The 13,186-nt window shown below is 48.6% G+C and overlaps 1 protein-coding gene across 1 annotated transcript in view; it reads right to left on the bottom strand.

Moving 5' to 3' along the window:
- The window catches only part of CNNM1 (cyclin and CBS domain divalent metal cation transport mediator 1), a 74,027-nt gene that overhangs the window by 13,419 nt on the left and 47,422 nt on the right, over positions 1-13,186 (bottom strand). The window contains exons 7-8 of the mRNA XM_029059887.1: positions 12,080-12,142; positions 2,267-2,427 (exon numbers count right to left, since the gene is read on the bottom strand). Of these exons, the coding sequence (XP_028915720.1) occupies positions 2,267-2,427; positions 12,080-12,142 (224 nt within the window). The remainder of the gene's footprint in view (positions 1-2,266; positions 2,428-12,079; positions 12,143-13,186) is intronic.

Genomic DNA, 13,186 nt, shown 5'->3' on the forward strand with positions numbered 1-13,186 from the left:
TTAAAGAGGGCTTGGCATGTAGCTGACAAAGTTACAGAGCTCATGACCCCTTTAAAGGGTCACTGGGTGACTCTTTAAATGGGCAGCTCCAGTAGAAGCAGCCCTGACTCTAAGGGAAAGGAAATGCACAATGCCTCATTTCTCTTCAGCCTGTCTCTCTCCTCCACCCCCAGTAGGTGAATAGATAAAGCCAAATATAAAGAACAGGCAAATGTCCCTAAGTGCCTGCCCTCTCTCTCCATCTCCCTGCTGCCTAATCGCTGGTGAGGCAGGGGCCGCAGGAGGCATCTTGAATCGGCTCTGTGCTGACCTGACCTAACTTTGGTACCTACAGGATTCTTGGACCAAGCTCTACCCTATGTAATTCTCCGAAACATCCAATCTGGCCTAAGGTGATGGCTATGACTTGGCCAGATTAGTCAATCAAATCAATCAATCAATCTTATTTATTGAGCTCTCATGGTGCGCAGAACACCGTACTTAGCGATTGGGAGAGTACAATACAGTGTTCTAGACTTTGGGCAGGGAACATGTCTGACAACTCTTCTTATACTCTCCCAAGCACTTTTGTGCAGTGCTTTGCACATAGTAAGTGCTCAATAAATACCATTGTACCCTTCTCCTGTGGCTGCTGGGAGGACAGGGGAGGAGAGGGAGGTATGAGTGAGTGGGGAGGCTTACCTGAGGTGCAGATGCCCATGGCCTACCATCAGTCCTGACCTCCAAGTGAAGAGGAAAAGGAAAAGGCAGCATGGCTTAATGCAAAAAACATGAGACTGGGAGTTGGGAGATCTGGGTTCTAGTCCCAGCTCTGCCACTGACCTACTGGGTCACCTGTGAAAGTCACTTAATCTCTCTGGGCTTCAGTTTCACCACCTGTAAAATGGGAACAAGATACCTGCTCTCCTTAAGTCCTAGAGCGTAAGCCCCATGAAGAACAGGGACTGGGTCTGAGATATCTACCTTGCATCTACCCTAGCACTTGTTTCTTAAGTAAATGCTTCAATAAATGCCATTATTATCATGGTTATTATTAATCATGATAATTTTATTATTCTACCCCAACCAGAAGTGCATGACTACATTCTAAACAGCCTGTAGATTGTGGAGAGGAACAGCGGGAAAGGGGAGGTTGATGTGCCCACACCCGATCCAGGAAGGGACCTCCCTGTTCTCTCTACCCTTGATGGGAATCGAAAGCATGGATACTTTTCATTCTATTGCAGTGGTTCAAAAGGAAGCAAAGATGAAAAAAGGTTTTCGGGTAATAATGCTCTTGAAAAAGATTCTAATCAAATGTGAGTGGTGGCACAGCACGGACCCCTCCTAGTCCCAGGCGCTTCCTGACCCAAGACTCGCTTGTTAGTTTGTTACCCGGATACTGACGGCCAGGAACAAGGGGCCTGCCTTAGATGACAGCGGTGACAGTGGCATTTATTAAGCGCTTACTTATGAGCTAAGCCCTAGGACAGACAAAAGGTAATCAACTAGGACAGAGTCCTTGTCCCACATGGGGCTCACAGTCTAAGGAGGAGGGAGAGCATGAATCCTTTCCCCAATTTGCAAGCGAGGAAATTGAGGCCAGTCCCTCAGTTTCCCCATGTGCACAACAGAGGCAAATGAGTACTGGGTCAAGGTAACTGGGTGCTCACCAAGGGGGGTGAAAATCACCCAGAAGGAAGGGCTGCTAATAATGTTAATATCCACCCTGGCGTTTATTCGATTGTGCTTACTGAGTGCTTGGGAGAGTACAGCATGGCGTAGTGGACGGAGCACAGGCCTGGAAGTCAGAAGGTCATGGGTTTTAATCCTGACTCCGACACATCTGCTTTGTGACTATGGGCAAGTCACTTTACTTCTGTTATCTCATCTGTGAAATGGGAATTGAGACTAAACCTCAAGGGGGATAGGGACTGTTATCCAATCCGATTTGTTTGTACCACTCTAGAGCTTAGTACAGTGTCTGGCACATATGAGTGCTCAGCAAATACGACAATTACCATTACAATATAAGTATAAACAGACACATTCCCTGCCCACAGTGAGTGTGTTTGGCACCACCCATCTTGCAGAATGGCTCACGGATCCACTTGGGTTTACACACCTACCGAGGTAGTCTAAGTTGCCTCTCTCATCCCTTTCTCCCAATTTTCCTCTGGGATCTGTCCTGCATCTCTGTTCTGTGGGAGGGTAGGGGCTAGGGAGGAGGGGGTCGGGGTGAGGGGAGGTTGAGGGAGGAGGAGCAGGGAGTCCTCCTGACGGTTACCTTCACAAACTGAACATCACTGAGGATGTGGACTGAGTAGTCAGGCGTGTAGAGGTTGTTGCTGGTGTACAGCTGAGTGGTGCTCCCCCCATGGTCACTGCGCTCTCGGTTTGGAGACTCTGAGCAATTCAACCCACTGCAGCGAGAAGGGGATCGGTTTACTGCAAATGTTGGAAAAGGAAGGAGGAGGGGGAATAGGAAAGAGGGAGAAGACAGAGCAGGTAGGGGATGGAAAAGGGATGAGAGAAAGAGAGGGGACAGAGAAAGAGAGGGGAGAGAGAAAAAGAGGGACAGAGAGAGAAAGAGAGGCGTGTTGTTTACTCTGTGCCCTCTGGACTTTGAAGTAGTGGTAATTGAGGACTAAGTTAATACGCACCTTGCACTGTGTTGCACCTTGCACCCACAGGAAGACCTGGGCAGTGATTCTTGCTCTTAACTGCCCCCCGGCTGGCGTCAGTGCCCTTCACACAGAGAGGCACCACAAAAGCCTACTGGAAGCAGTGCGGCCTAGTGGAAAATTGCCCTGACCTGGGGGTCAGAGGACCTGGCTTCTAATTCCAGCTCTGCCAGTTGTATGCTCTGTGTCCTTGGGCAGGGACTTAATTTCTCTTTGCCTCAGTTACCTCATCTGTAAAATGGAAACTTTACTCCCTCCTCCTTAGACTGTGAGTCCCATTTGGGACACGGACTGTGTCCGACTTGATTATATCTTTTATTCACCCCAGTGCTTAGAAAAGTGCTTGGCACATATTAAGCGTTTAGAGCGTACCATTAAAAAAAACAAAGAAAATGCCTCCCTGCCTTCCAAGAGCTCTGTTCCTCTAAGCTTTGCCATTAACACTCTCATCAGCCCTGAGCCCACCAGCACAGTCTCCTTTTTAGGTTCCTCTGAAAGCAAGGTTGGCCCCAGATGGTAAGTCAGTGAGGCAGCTGCCTCAGGGCGCAATGTCAGACAGGGTGGCTGCAGGGGATGAGAATTTGGAAGTTCCCAGCTTCCTCCTCTCTGAGTTGGAAGGAGCTCCTGTGCAAACAGGGGCTTGGGATGAGAAAGATCAAGTTGAGACGGCACAGTGGGGAGAAAATGTCATGGCTGCCCTGGAGAATCGGGAGGGCTCCCATATGACATTATGCTCTTCTGTAGACCCGGTGTAATGCCCACAGCGTAACATAATGGCATCTTGTTGAACGGGAAGGTGTGACTAATTTTTTCCCACTTCAGGGCAGTACAATATCTGAAGCTGGCCCTTGTCTAATTGGGATTTGGGGAGAGAGTTCACAAGGAGACCAACCCACCCTCCCCAGGCTGAGCAAGAAGAACAGAATAGAAAAACAAGGTGCAGGGCTAGAAACTGGTCCAGGAGGGGCACCAACTCATGGGAAGAAATATCTTCTTCCTCATTAATGGTGGAGTCACTTTGGCCTTCTTCACTGCAATGAATTCATCCATAAAACTAACTTCATGAAGACAAATGTAAAATTTAGGTTCTCTGAGCAGCATTTACTCACGCACCACATTCACTCTTCCTGCAATGTTGACTTCACCCTAACTGCAGCTCTCCGACCCTCAATTTCTCTCGCTTATAACTTTCTAAATGCCACAGAATTATTCGCGGCTGAAGAGTCCAGCGCTTTATCTAAGCCCAAAGGGGAATGTATCTGTTGATATGATTCAAGCAACGTGTGGCAAAGTAGCCTCCACCGAGGGCAAGTTGCTCTGGCACTCTCTAGCATTCACATCACCCCCCGGAAGGCCTGGTGAGAGATTTCAACCCATAACCAAAGCAAGATCAAACCAAGACCACCTCCTCCCCCAACATTCTCCTGCAGCTCTAATCTCCCTGCAATCTTTTTTTAAACATGGAACGGCACAGCTGGCAAGAGTTGGAAGCCAGAGACTGAAAGAGGAGGATGGATGGCTCTGGGAACCAAGACTGGGCTTGGAAAGTTGAGGCTGGCAAGTTCCTGATCTTGTTCTGTCCCTGAGAAAAGCCTCAGGGATCTGACTGTGAAGCAGGGACTTGAAGCTGCCCACGACCTCTCAGGGACCCCAGGAAGGGCAGTCAAAGTGCTTTCCAGAAAGCAGTGCCAGTGAGCAGTTGCTTCTTCCTTACAGGGGCTCAGCCACCAACTCCGCGACTAGGAGAGGAGGCTCCAGGCGCTCTTTTTGGGGCCCAGGGAAACAAGCCAGTCTACCAAATTGAGAGCCAGGGTTCTGGGGTTCCATGACCAGAGCCGATTGCCTCCCTGCCGGAATCTCAGAATTCCCCACCCACCAAATGGAATGAGGGGAAGCAGCATGGCCTAGTGGAAAGAACATAGGCCTGGGAGTCAGAGGACCTGGGTTCTAATCCAGTATCCACCACTTACTTGCTGTGTCCTTGGGCAAGTCACTTAAAACTTCTTTGTGCCTCAGTTCCCTCATCTGTGAAATGGGGATTCAATTCTCTTCTACTTAGACTGTGAGCCCCATATGGGACCTGATTATCTTGTATCTACTCCAGCACTCAGTACAGTGCTTGGCACATAGTAATTGCTTAATAAACACCACAATCATTAGTATTATTCATGCAACTAATAATAATAAGAACCCCAGCCACTTTTAGTTTACAAAACTCACAAGGGCTGAAGTTTTGATGAACTGGTAGAATCTATAATGAAGTTAGGATCAGCAAAGCAAGAGAAATACACAGTCTTCTGGGGGGAAGAAAGAAAGCATGCTGCTCTAGGGGGGAATCATCCCTCAATAGTCCACTGGAGTCCTTCACGGGGCCAGAGGGTGGGAGTTTTTGAGGGGGTCAGAGGGGTGTCGTGGCACAAAATCGATTGAGAGTTTTCAAAAGCTCTAAGGTTCCATCCCAATACCCTTAAAACAAAAAAACCTTCCCTCAAAGAACAAAGTAAACACAAGATTGGTGTTCAGTACTGGACAGAAAACTGGATAGTAACAGTGGGCAAGAAAACCATGTAGAAATGGCGAATGAAGAAATGCACTTTTTTGGGGAAGAAGAGCAAGCAGTGATGATCCCTCAGAAGAATAGTGGCAATAGGCTCTACATCACCTTGCCCCTTCCTACCTCTCCTCCCTTCTCTCTTTCTACCGCCCACCCCGCAAGCTCCACTCCTCCGCCGCCCATCTCCTCACCGTCCCTCAGTCTTGCCCATCCCGCCGTCGACCCCTGGGCCACGTCCTCCCGCGGTCCTGGAACGCCCTCCCTCCTCACCTCCGCCAAACCGATTCTCTTCCCCTCTTCAAAACCCTACTTAAAACTCACCTCCTCCAAGAGGCCTTCCCAGACTGACCTCCCCTTCTCCCTCTACTCCCTCTACCACCCCCCCTTCACCTCTCCGCAGCTAAACCCTCTTTTCCCCCTTTCCCTCTGCTCCTCCCCCTCTCCCTTCCCATCCCCTCAGCACTGTACTCGTCCGCTCAACTGTATATATTTTCATTACCCTATTTATTTTGTTAATGAAATGTACATCGCCTTGATTCTATTTAGTCGCCATTGTTTTTACGAGATGTTCTTCCCCTCGACTCTATTTATTGCCATCGTTCTTGTCCGTCCGTCTCCCCCGATTAGACTGTAAGCCCGTCAAACGGCAGGGATGGTCTCTATCTGTTGCCGACTTGTTCATTTCAAGCGCTTAGTACAGTGTTCTGCACATAGTAAGCACTCAATAAATACTACTGAATGAAAAGACTGGTTTCATAACATCCCCAAAGAGGACCCCTGCCATAAAACCTTTGCATTTGCCAGTGACAACAGAGAAAAACCAGGCAAGAAGCTCCAGTAAAGAGGGGTGAATAGGGTCGAAGGGCCAGATGAGCTTCAGGGGCACCAAGTACAAAAAAGTGCAGCTGGGAAATTTAATCCCCACCCTTAGGGTGGCAGCATCCATTCCGGCTCAAGAAAGAGATCTTAGAATCATAGTGGATGGCTCCCTCAACTCATCCATTCAGTGTGAGCGAGCCGCCAAAGAGGTCAACAGGATGCTGGATGTATCTGAGAAGAGCCCAGGGACCAAAGGCCCAGTTTAGCTCCTTGCAAACCCTGGAATTCTGCAGCATGACCTTCTGATTGCCACTCCTGATGAAGAGCATGGCAGAGATGAAAGGTGGGGCAGAGAGAAGCAAATGAAAAACAACCAGGACAGAAGAGAAACACAGAATCGTCATTTCCCAAATCCCATGACCCCGGACTGAGGAGATGTGGGATTCAAAGAAGTGGGTTCAAACACCAAATGCTTTTTGGTGCAGTCAGTATCTTTAGTCTATGAAGTTGTGTGGCCTAAAAATCTCAGTACGTTCAAGAAGAGTTTGAATCAAGTTATGGATGAGCAGTCCATAAAGGGCTCTTATAGGGCAGGAGGAAGACAGATGGTACATCTGTAGAGAAGCAGCGTGGCTCACTGGAAAGAGCACGGGCTTTGGAGTCAGAGGTCATGGGTTCGAACCCCGGCTCTACCACTTGTCAGCTGTGTGACTTTGGGCAAGTCACTTAACTTCTCGGTGCCTCAGTTACCTCATCTGTAAAATGGGGATTAAGACTGTGAGCCCCACGTGGGACAACCTGATTCCCCTGTGTCTACCCCAGCGCTTAGAACAGTGCTCGGCACATAGTAAGCGCTTAACAAATACCAACATTACATTACATCTTTAAGCATGGAATTGGGATATTAAGGCAGAGGGACTGAATGGGAGACAGCATGGCTAGTGGAAAGAGCACAGGACTGGGAGTCAGGAGACCTGGGTCCTAGTCCCAACCCACCACTTGTCTGTTGGGTCACCTTGGACAAGTCACTGAATTTCTCGTGTCTCAATTTCCCCATCTGTAAAATGTGGATAAAATACCCGTTCTCCCTCCCTCTTAGACAGGGAGCCCTGGGACAAACAAGGACTGTGTCCAATCTGATTATTTTGTACCTACCTAGGGCACCTACTAAATGCTTATCATCACTATCAAGGAGGGAAATCATTGTATTGTTCCTCCAAGTATACTGTTTTGCCACTGTTGGAGTTGGAATATGGATTATCTGGACGAATGGTTTGCTGTGACAGGATTGCTTGTGCTGAAAGTGGCGTTTTCCATGTTTCATGGTTGTCAATGAATAGCTCGTCAATTTTTTTTTATGGTATTTGTTAAGCTCTTACTATGTACCAGAAACTCTTGTAAGCTCTGGGGAGGATACAAAGGTAATCAGGTTGGACACAGTCCATGTCCCACAGGGGGCTCGCAGTCCCCATTTTACAGATGAGATAACTGAGGCACAGAGAGGTTTAAGTGATTTGCCCCAGGTCCTTCTGACTTCCAGGTCTGTGCTCTTTCCACTAGGCCAAGCTACTTCTCAATGAAGGAGTCAATGAAAAGCCTATGGGGAAACAGCACCATCCACTACATGGGTGGTTAAGGTAGCCTTGAAAATAAACTAATTGGGCAGCAGCAGTAGCTGCTCCACTTTGGCAGGTGTGGTGGCTGGCAAAGGGGAACTTTGGCTCCCTTCCCTTCACCACTCTTTTCCCGAGTTATGGTTTTTGACTTCTTCCTTTCAAAACTGATCCGTACTTGATTCCAGGACACCAGGTCTCAACTTCTGGGTTGTGACCCCGACCAAGGTGGCTTAGCCAATGGGGAGGAAAGGTGATGGACCAGTCCCCTCTCCATCCTCTTTCCGCACCACCTCCGCCCTCCCCCACCCCGGGCCCTGCATGGGGTCTCCTGCAAGGTTTCTGTTTAGTTATTCTGAGAAACAAGAGAAAATTGCTTCCTGACCATCCCCTCAGCTTCCCAAGTTCAAAAGATGGGACCAACCCAAGCCCAAAAGACGGGATGGCAAAGGTCACAGTGGCCCCCCTGTGGCTCTTAGTTGTCTTCTTCACTTGAGCCAGCCCAGCTAGAGTCAGATGAGCCTGGAAGGAGAACAGTGGCCATCTGTGCTTCCTTTGCTGCCATGGCATCCAGTACAGCCCTCTGCCCAGAGTGAGATGCTTAAATACTCCCTGACTGATTAATGTCATTCTCATTCTCTACCTCAATGCTTAAATAGCGTGTTGGGAAAATAGTGAGAACTTAATTAATACCACAATTATGACTTTTTTAAACCATTTCATGCTGGGAAATTCTATTTGGCATTATGGGAGAGAGCAAGAGTGGGGAGACTAACAGCTCTTTGCCTGACCAAAACTAAGGGGTCGGAACAGTATCTGAGTGAGAAGAAGTCAGAGTACAAATCTGGCCCAGTTCCTGAGGGCCTTGGGCATAGCCTGGCCTGGCATGGGGAGGGAAGCAGCCACCCTACAATGTGGCTTAGTGGAAAGAGCACAGGACTGGGAGGAAGGACGTTTTGGTTCTACTTGCCTGCTGTGTGACCTTGACTTCTCTGTGTCTCAGTTTCCTCATTTGTAAAATGAGGATTAAGAACTGTGCTCCCTTGCTCCCTCTTAGAAACCCTATGTGGGACAGGGGCTCAGTCCGATCTGATTGTACCATATCTATCCCAGCACTTAATACAGTACTTGGTCTATACTAAGCACTTAACGGACACCACAGTTATTATTAATATACTTCTTATTGTGTCTGCTCTTGCCACAGCCACCCACCCGCAAGCTGGAAAATGGGACCAACCTTACGACCCTTCTCTCAGTTGAGACTCCCCTTCCTTGGCCCTGCACTAGAGAAGGACCGCTGGAGAGACCCCATCTATGAAATTTTGAGCTTTATCTGGTTCCAGGGGGAAGCCTGGGGTCAGAATGGGGAGGGTCCACTGTTGGGAGAGAGGAAGAGAGGGAAGAAAGTGAAATGAGGAGTGATTCCTGCTAGTAAAATAATAATAATATTTGTTAAGCCCATACCATGTGCCACTGGAAACAGCATGGGCCTGTGAGTCAGAGGACCTGGTTTCTAATCCCAGCTCTGCCACTTGTCTGTTCTTTGACCTTGGACAAGTTACTTCACTTTTCTATGCCTGTTACCTTACCTGTAAAATGGGGGTTAAGACTGTGAGCCCCATGTGGGACACGAACTATGTCCAACCTGAATGTCTTGTGTCTGACCCAGTGCTTAATATAGTCCCTGGCACATAGTAAGCACTTGACAAGTATCATTAAAAAAAAAAACAAAAAAACTATTAAGTGCTGGGCTAAATACAGGTTGGATACAGTCCCTGTCCTACATGGGGTTCTCAGTCTAAGAGGGAGGGAGAACAAATATTAATAAAAATGGGGATCAAGACTGAGTCCCATGTGAGACAGGGGCACTGTCCAAGCTGACTGCATTTAGTTCAGTACCTGGCAAATTAGTAAACACTTAAAATACTATTTTAAAAAAAGGACAGGGGAGTCTTTTGGATTTTCTTTGAATACTTGGGGAAAAGCAAAAATGAAACAAAGAACAATAAATAACAACAAAAAAAAATACACAGTTGTCCTCCTCACAGTTTGATGGCCTCAAATCAGAAAGCATGAGGAGCATCAGAGGAAGGCATGTGTAGGCAGGTGAGTTGTTTCAGTGGGTAGCCCAGCACTTCCAAACAGTCATTCTACTTCTGGGTAGATCTGGCAAGCTGAATTCCAACAATTGATGCAGTAGTTCCCCCCTCTAGACTGTAAACTCATAATGGGCAGGGTACATCCCTGCTTATTCTGTTGGACTCTCCCAGGGGATTAGTACAGTGCTCTGCACATAGTAAGTGCTCAAAAATGTGACTGATTGATTTTAAACATACAGGGAACTGAGATTCAGAAAAGTGAAGTGATTTGCACTTCACCACAGGCAAGTGGTGAAGCTTGGATTAGAAACCCAGGCCTCCTGCCTGCTAGGCCTGGAGTCTTCATTAGGCTCTTCTGCTTCCCATATGGGCTTTAGTGGTTGGGAGAGGAGTAGTGCAGGTTGAGAAGACTTTCCTCCCTGGGGAGTTTGAAGAAGGACCCAATCTGCCCCCAAATCAACCCTGGGACCCCCCTGTGTGGACTTAACTAGTTCTGAGCAGAAGCTGCCTCAGCGGGGGCGGCCAGGGAGCCTCTCATGTTCAGTTCGGACAGAAGCAGCAGTAGCAGCAGCAGGATGGGTCTTGGAGTCACTCTGTGAGTGATCTGGAGCCAGATGGGGCCTTATGAGGTCCCAGAGGCATCGGTCCACTGGGATTTCCCGATATCCCGGTGAATCGATCTGGCCCTGTGCCAGACCTCCCCACATCTCTCAGAGAGTGTCCTCCCGGGGCCCTTTTCAAGGCTTTCCCCACAGCAGGGATCCCCACTCTCTCCACGCCTCTACTGCCTCAGTAGAGCCTGCTAGTGCACCTGGATGCAAAGGTAGACGCGATGATTACTTTGCAAGAAGCAGTATTGCCTAGTGGTTAGAGCATGGGTCTGGGAGTTAGAAAGACCTGGGTTCTAATATGCTGTAGGACCTTGGGCAAGTCACTTCACTTCTCTGGGCCTCAATTACCTCATCTGTGAAATGGGGATTAAGGCTGTGAGCCCCATGTGGGACGTGGACTGTGTCCAACCTGATCAGCTTGTACCTGCTCCAGCACTTAGTACAGTATCTTACTTCACAAATATCATTAAAAAAAAGACTGCTGTGGTTATGGGTGGTAGATGAAAGGCGGCCTGAAGCTTCTCGGATATTTACCTTTCACTTCTACGGGAGGGGTGAGGGGCAGGTCTGGGGGTTGGAGAAGAGGCTGTAGGGCCACGTCTCCCTGGAGTCCACAAGTAGGTCCCCAAAGTTACCTGCTTGAGGAGTGACCAATGAAATTTGACTTCTTGATAATAACAGTAATAGCAATTATTATTATGGTATTTGTTAAGCACTTACAATGTGCCAGGGACTGTTCTAAGCGCTGAGGGGTACAAGCAAATCGGATTGGACAAAGTCCCAGTCCCACATCGGGCTCAGTCTCAATCCCCATTTTACAGATGAGAGAACTGAGGCACAGAGAAGTGAACTGACTTGCCCGAGGTCACAGATCAGACAAGTGCCAGAGCCAGGATTAGAACTCATGACCTTCTGACTCCCAGGCCTATGTTCTATCCACTAGGCCATGCTGCTCCTCCATCCTGGCCATAAAAGACAATGAAAGCTGGATTTCAAAGTACACTCAATTCTTCTATTTCTTGAGGTTTCGTCCATGTGAACACTGTGCTTAGGATTGCTCGTGCCATAAATATGCCCCTGGGATAGTTTTCCACGCATGCACACAACTGCCTCTTTCAACAATGAATCGTTTGAAATCTAGTCTGAAGTATGTCATCAGAGAAATCGTCAAGAGTCCCACCCAAAACATAATTTCTGGAGGAACTGAGTGTACCAATTTGTCTGATAGGGACTTTGGAGAGAATATTGAAAATTGAGAATATTCAAATGGAGGTCCACCTCAGTGTCTCTTTAATTATACAACATTCTAGTTTTCCTTACGTGGACACTCACCCACACCTCTGCCCACCCCTTGAACCTTTTTCCCATGGCTAGGGGTGCACACAAAGCTCTGAGTCTCATGTGGGACAGGGGTTGTGTCTAACTTGATTATCTTGCTGCTACCCCAGCGTTTAGTACAGTGACTGGAACACAGTAAGCAAGTACCATAAAAAAAAAATGCGCGCTTGACAGACACCAAGGGGGAGTGGGCCCACCTCACAGAAACAGTTACTGGACAACGACGGGATCATCTGCCGTTTTTCCCCTCTGAAAATGTGTCCCCCACTTCCATGCCTCGCAGGCACAGTTCGCATCCTCCTGCAGGTCGATGCGAGGAGCTCAAGACCTCGCAACTCACCGACCCCACGGTGCATCCGGGGCCGCCGCCATGCAAGATTACCTGGGGAGTCTGCCAAGGATTCCCTTCTGCTGTGGGCAAAGGTTCGAGACACTGAAACAGGCACTATGGGAGAGAGTCAGTGATCAAGGGGGAGCGGGAAAAGGAAAGAAAACACAAGAGGAGAAAAACAAGTGAAGAGGTGAGAAAAAGGTAAGCCCAGAAAAGAAGTCAGGACGTGAACAGCATCGCATTAGTTTATATGAAGCAAAGCTGGGCTTGCAAGCACTTGGGGGCGGTGCGTCAGTGCTAAGGAGGCAGAGAATGGAGTGGGAAGGTTCAACGGACTGGAGGAGTGAGTCTGCTTTGGTTGAACAATAATTTTCTTGGGATAATTAGCTATCGCCAACTGCACTGGACTCTCCCAAGCGCCTGTTCCAGTGCTCTGCACACACAGAGCCTTGGTAACTTCCCCTGATTGACTGACTGATCTCCCTTGGCACAAAATATTTGAGTTGAGACCCCCATGTCTAAAACAAGCAAACATCCACCATCTGGGCATCTGTTCTGAGCCCACTATCACACTGCATCCTGAATTTTCCCCAGCTCCTATTGGCAGGGTCCAGCACGCTCCTTTCCCCATCCCGCTCTAGGGGAAAGGTACGAGCAGACCCTCAGAGAACTGTATGGATGAAGGACAGGCAGGCACAGTGCTTATGATGTAGTTATGCCCTGGCTGGAAGCGGCCCCCCCGGGCAGGAATTGGGGCAGTGGTTCTCTTGGTTTTCACCCAGGAGCTCCCTCTGACCTGGGCTTGGGCCCAGCCTTCGAGGGCTTGTTGGCCGGAGTCACCGGGTCCAACTCTCTGCTCTCGCTGCCTCTCTCCTCAGCCTCTAAGGGAGAGTCTCTTCAATAGCTGGCGTGTCAACACCCAAGATTCTGAAATGACACAACCATTTCTGGGCACTGCTGCGGTGAGCGAGAACATGAGCGTGAACTTGAGATCTGCATTCCATACAATGGTGGGGTGAAGTGTCACGCTAGGGACAGAGGGAGCTTACCTAAGGGGAATCTAAGCTCCTTGTGGGCAGGGAACATGTCTACCAACTCTATTATATTGTACTCTCCCATATGCTTAGTACAGTGCTCTGCATACAGTAAGCACTCAAA

The sequence above is a fragment of the Ornithorhynchus anatinus genome, chromosome 3 (genome assembly GCF_004115215.2).
Source record: "Ornithorhynchus anatinus isolate Pmale09 chromosome 3, mOrnAna1.pri.v4, whole genome shotgun sequence".
NCBI classification, from domain to species: domain Eukaryota; kingdom Metazoa; phylum Chordata; class Mammalia; order Monotremata; family Ornithorhynchidae; genus Ornithorhynchus; species Ornithorhynchus anatinus.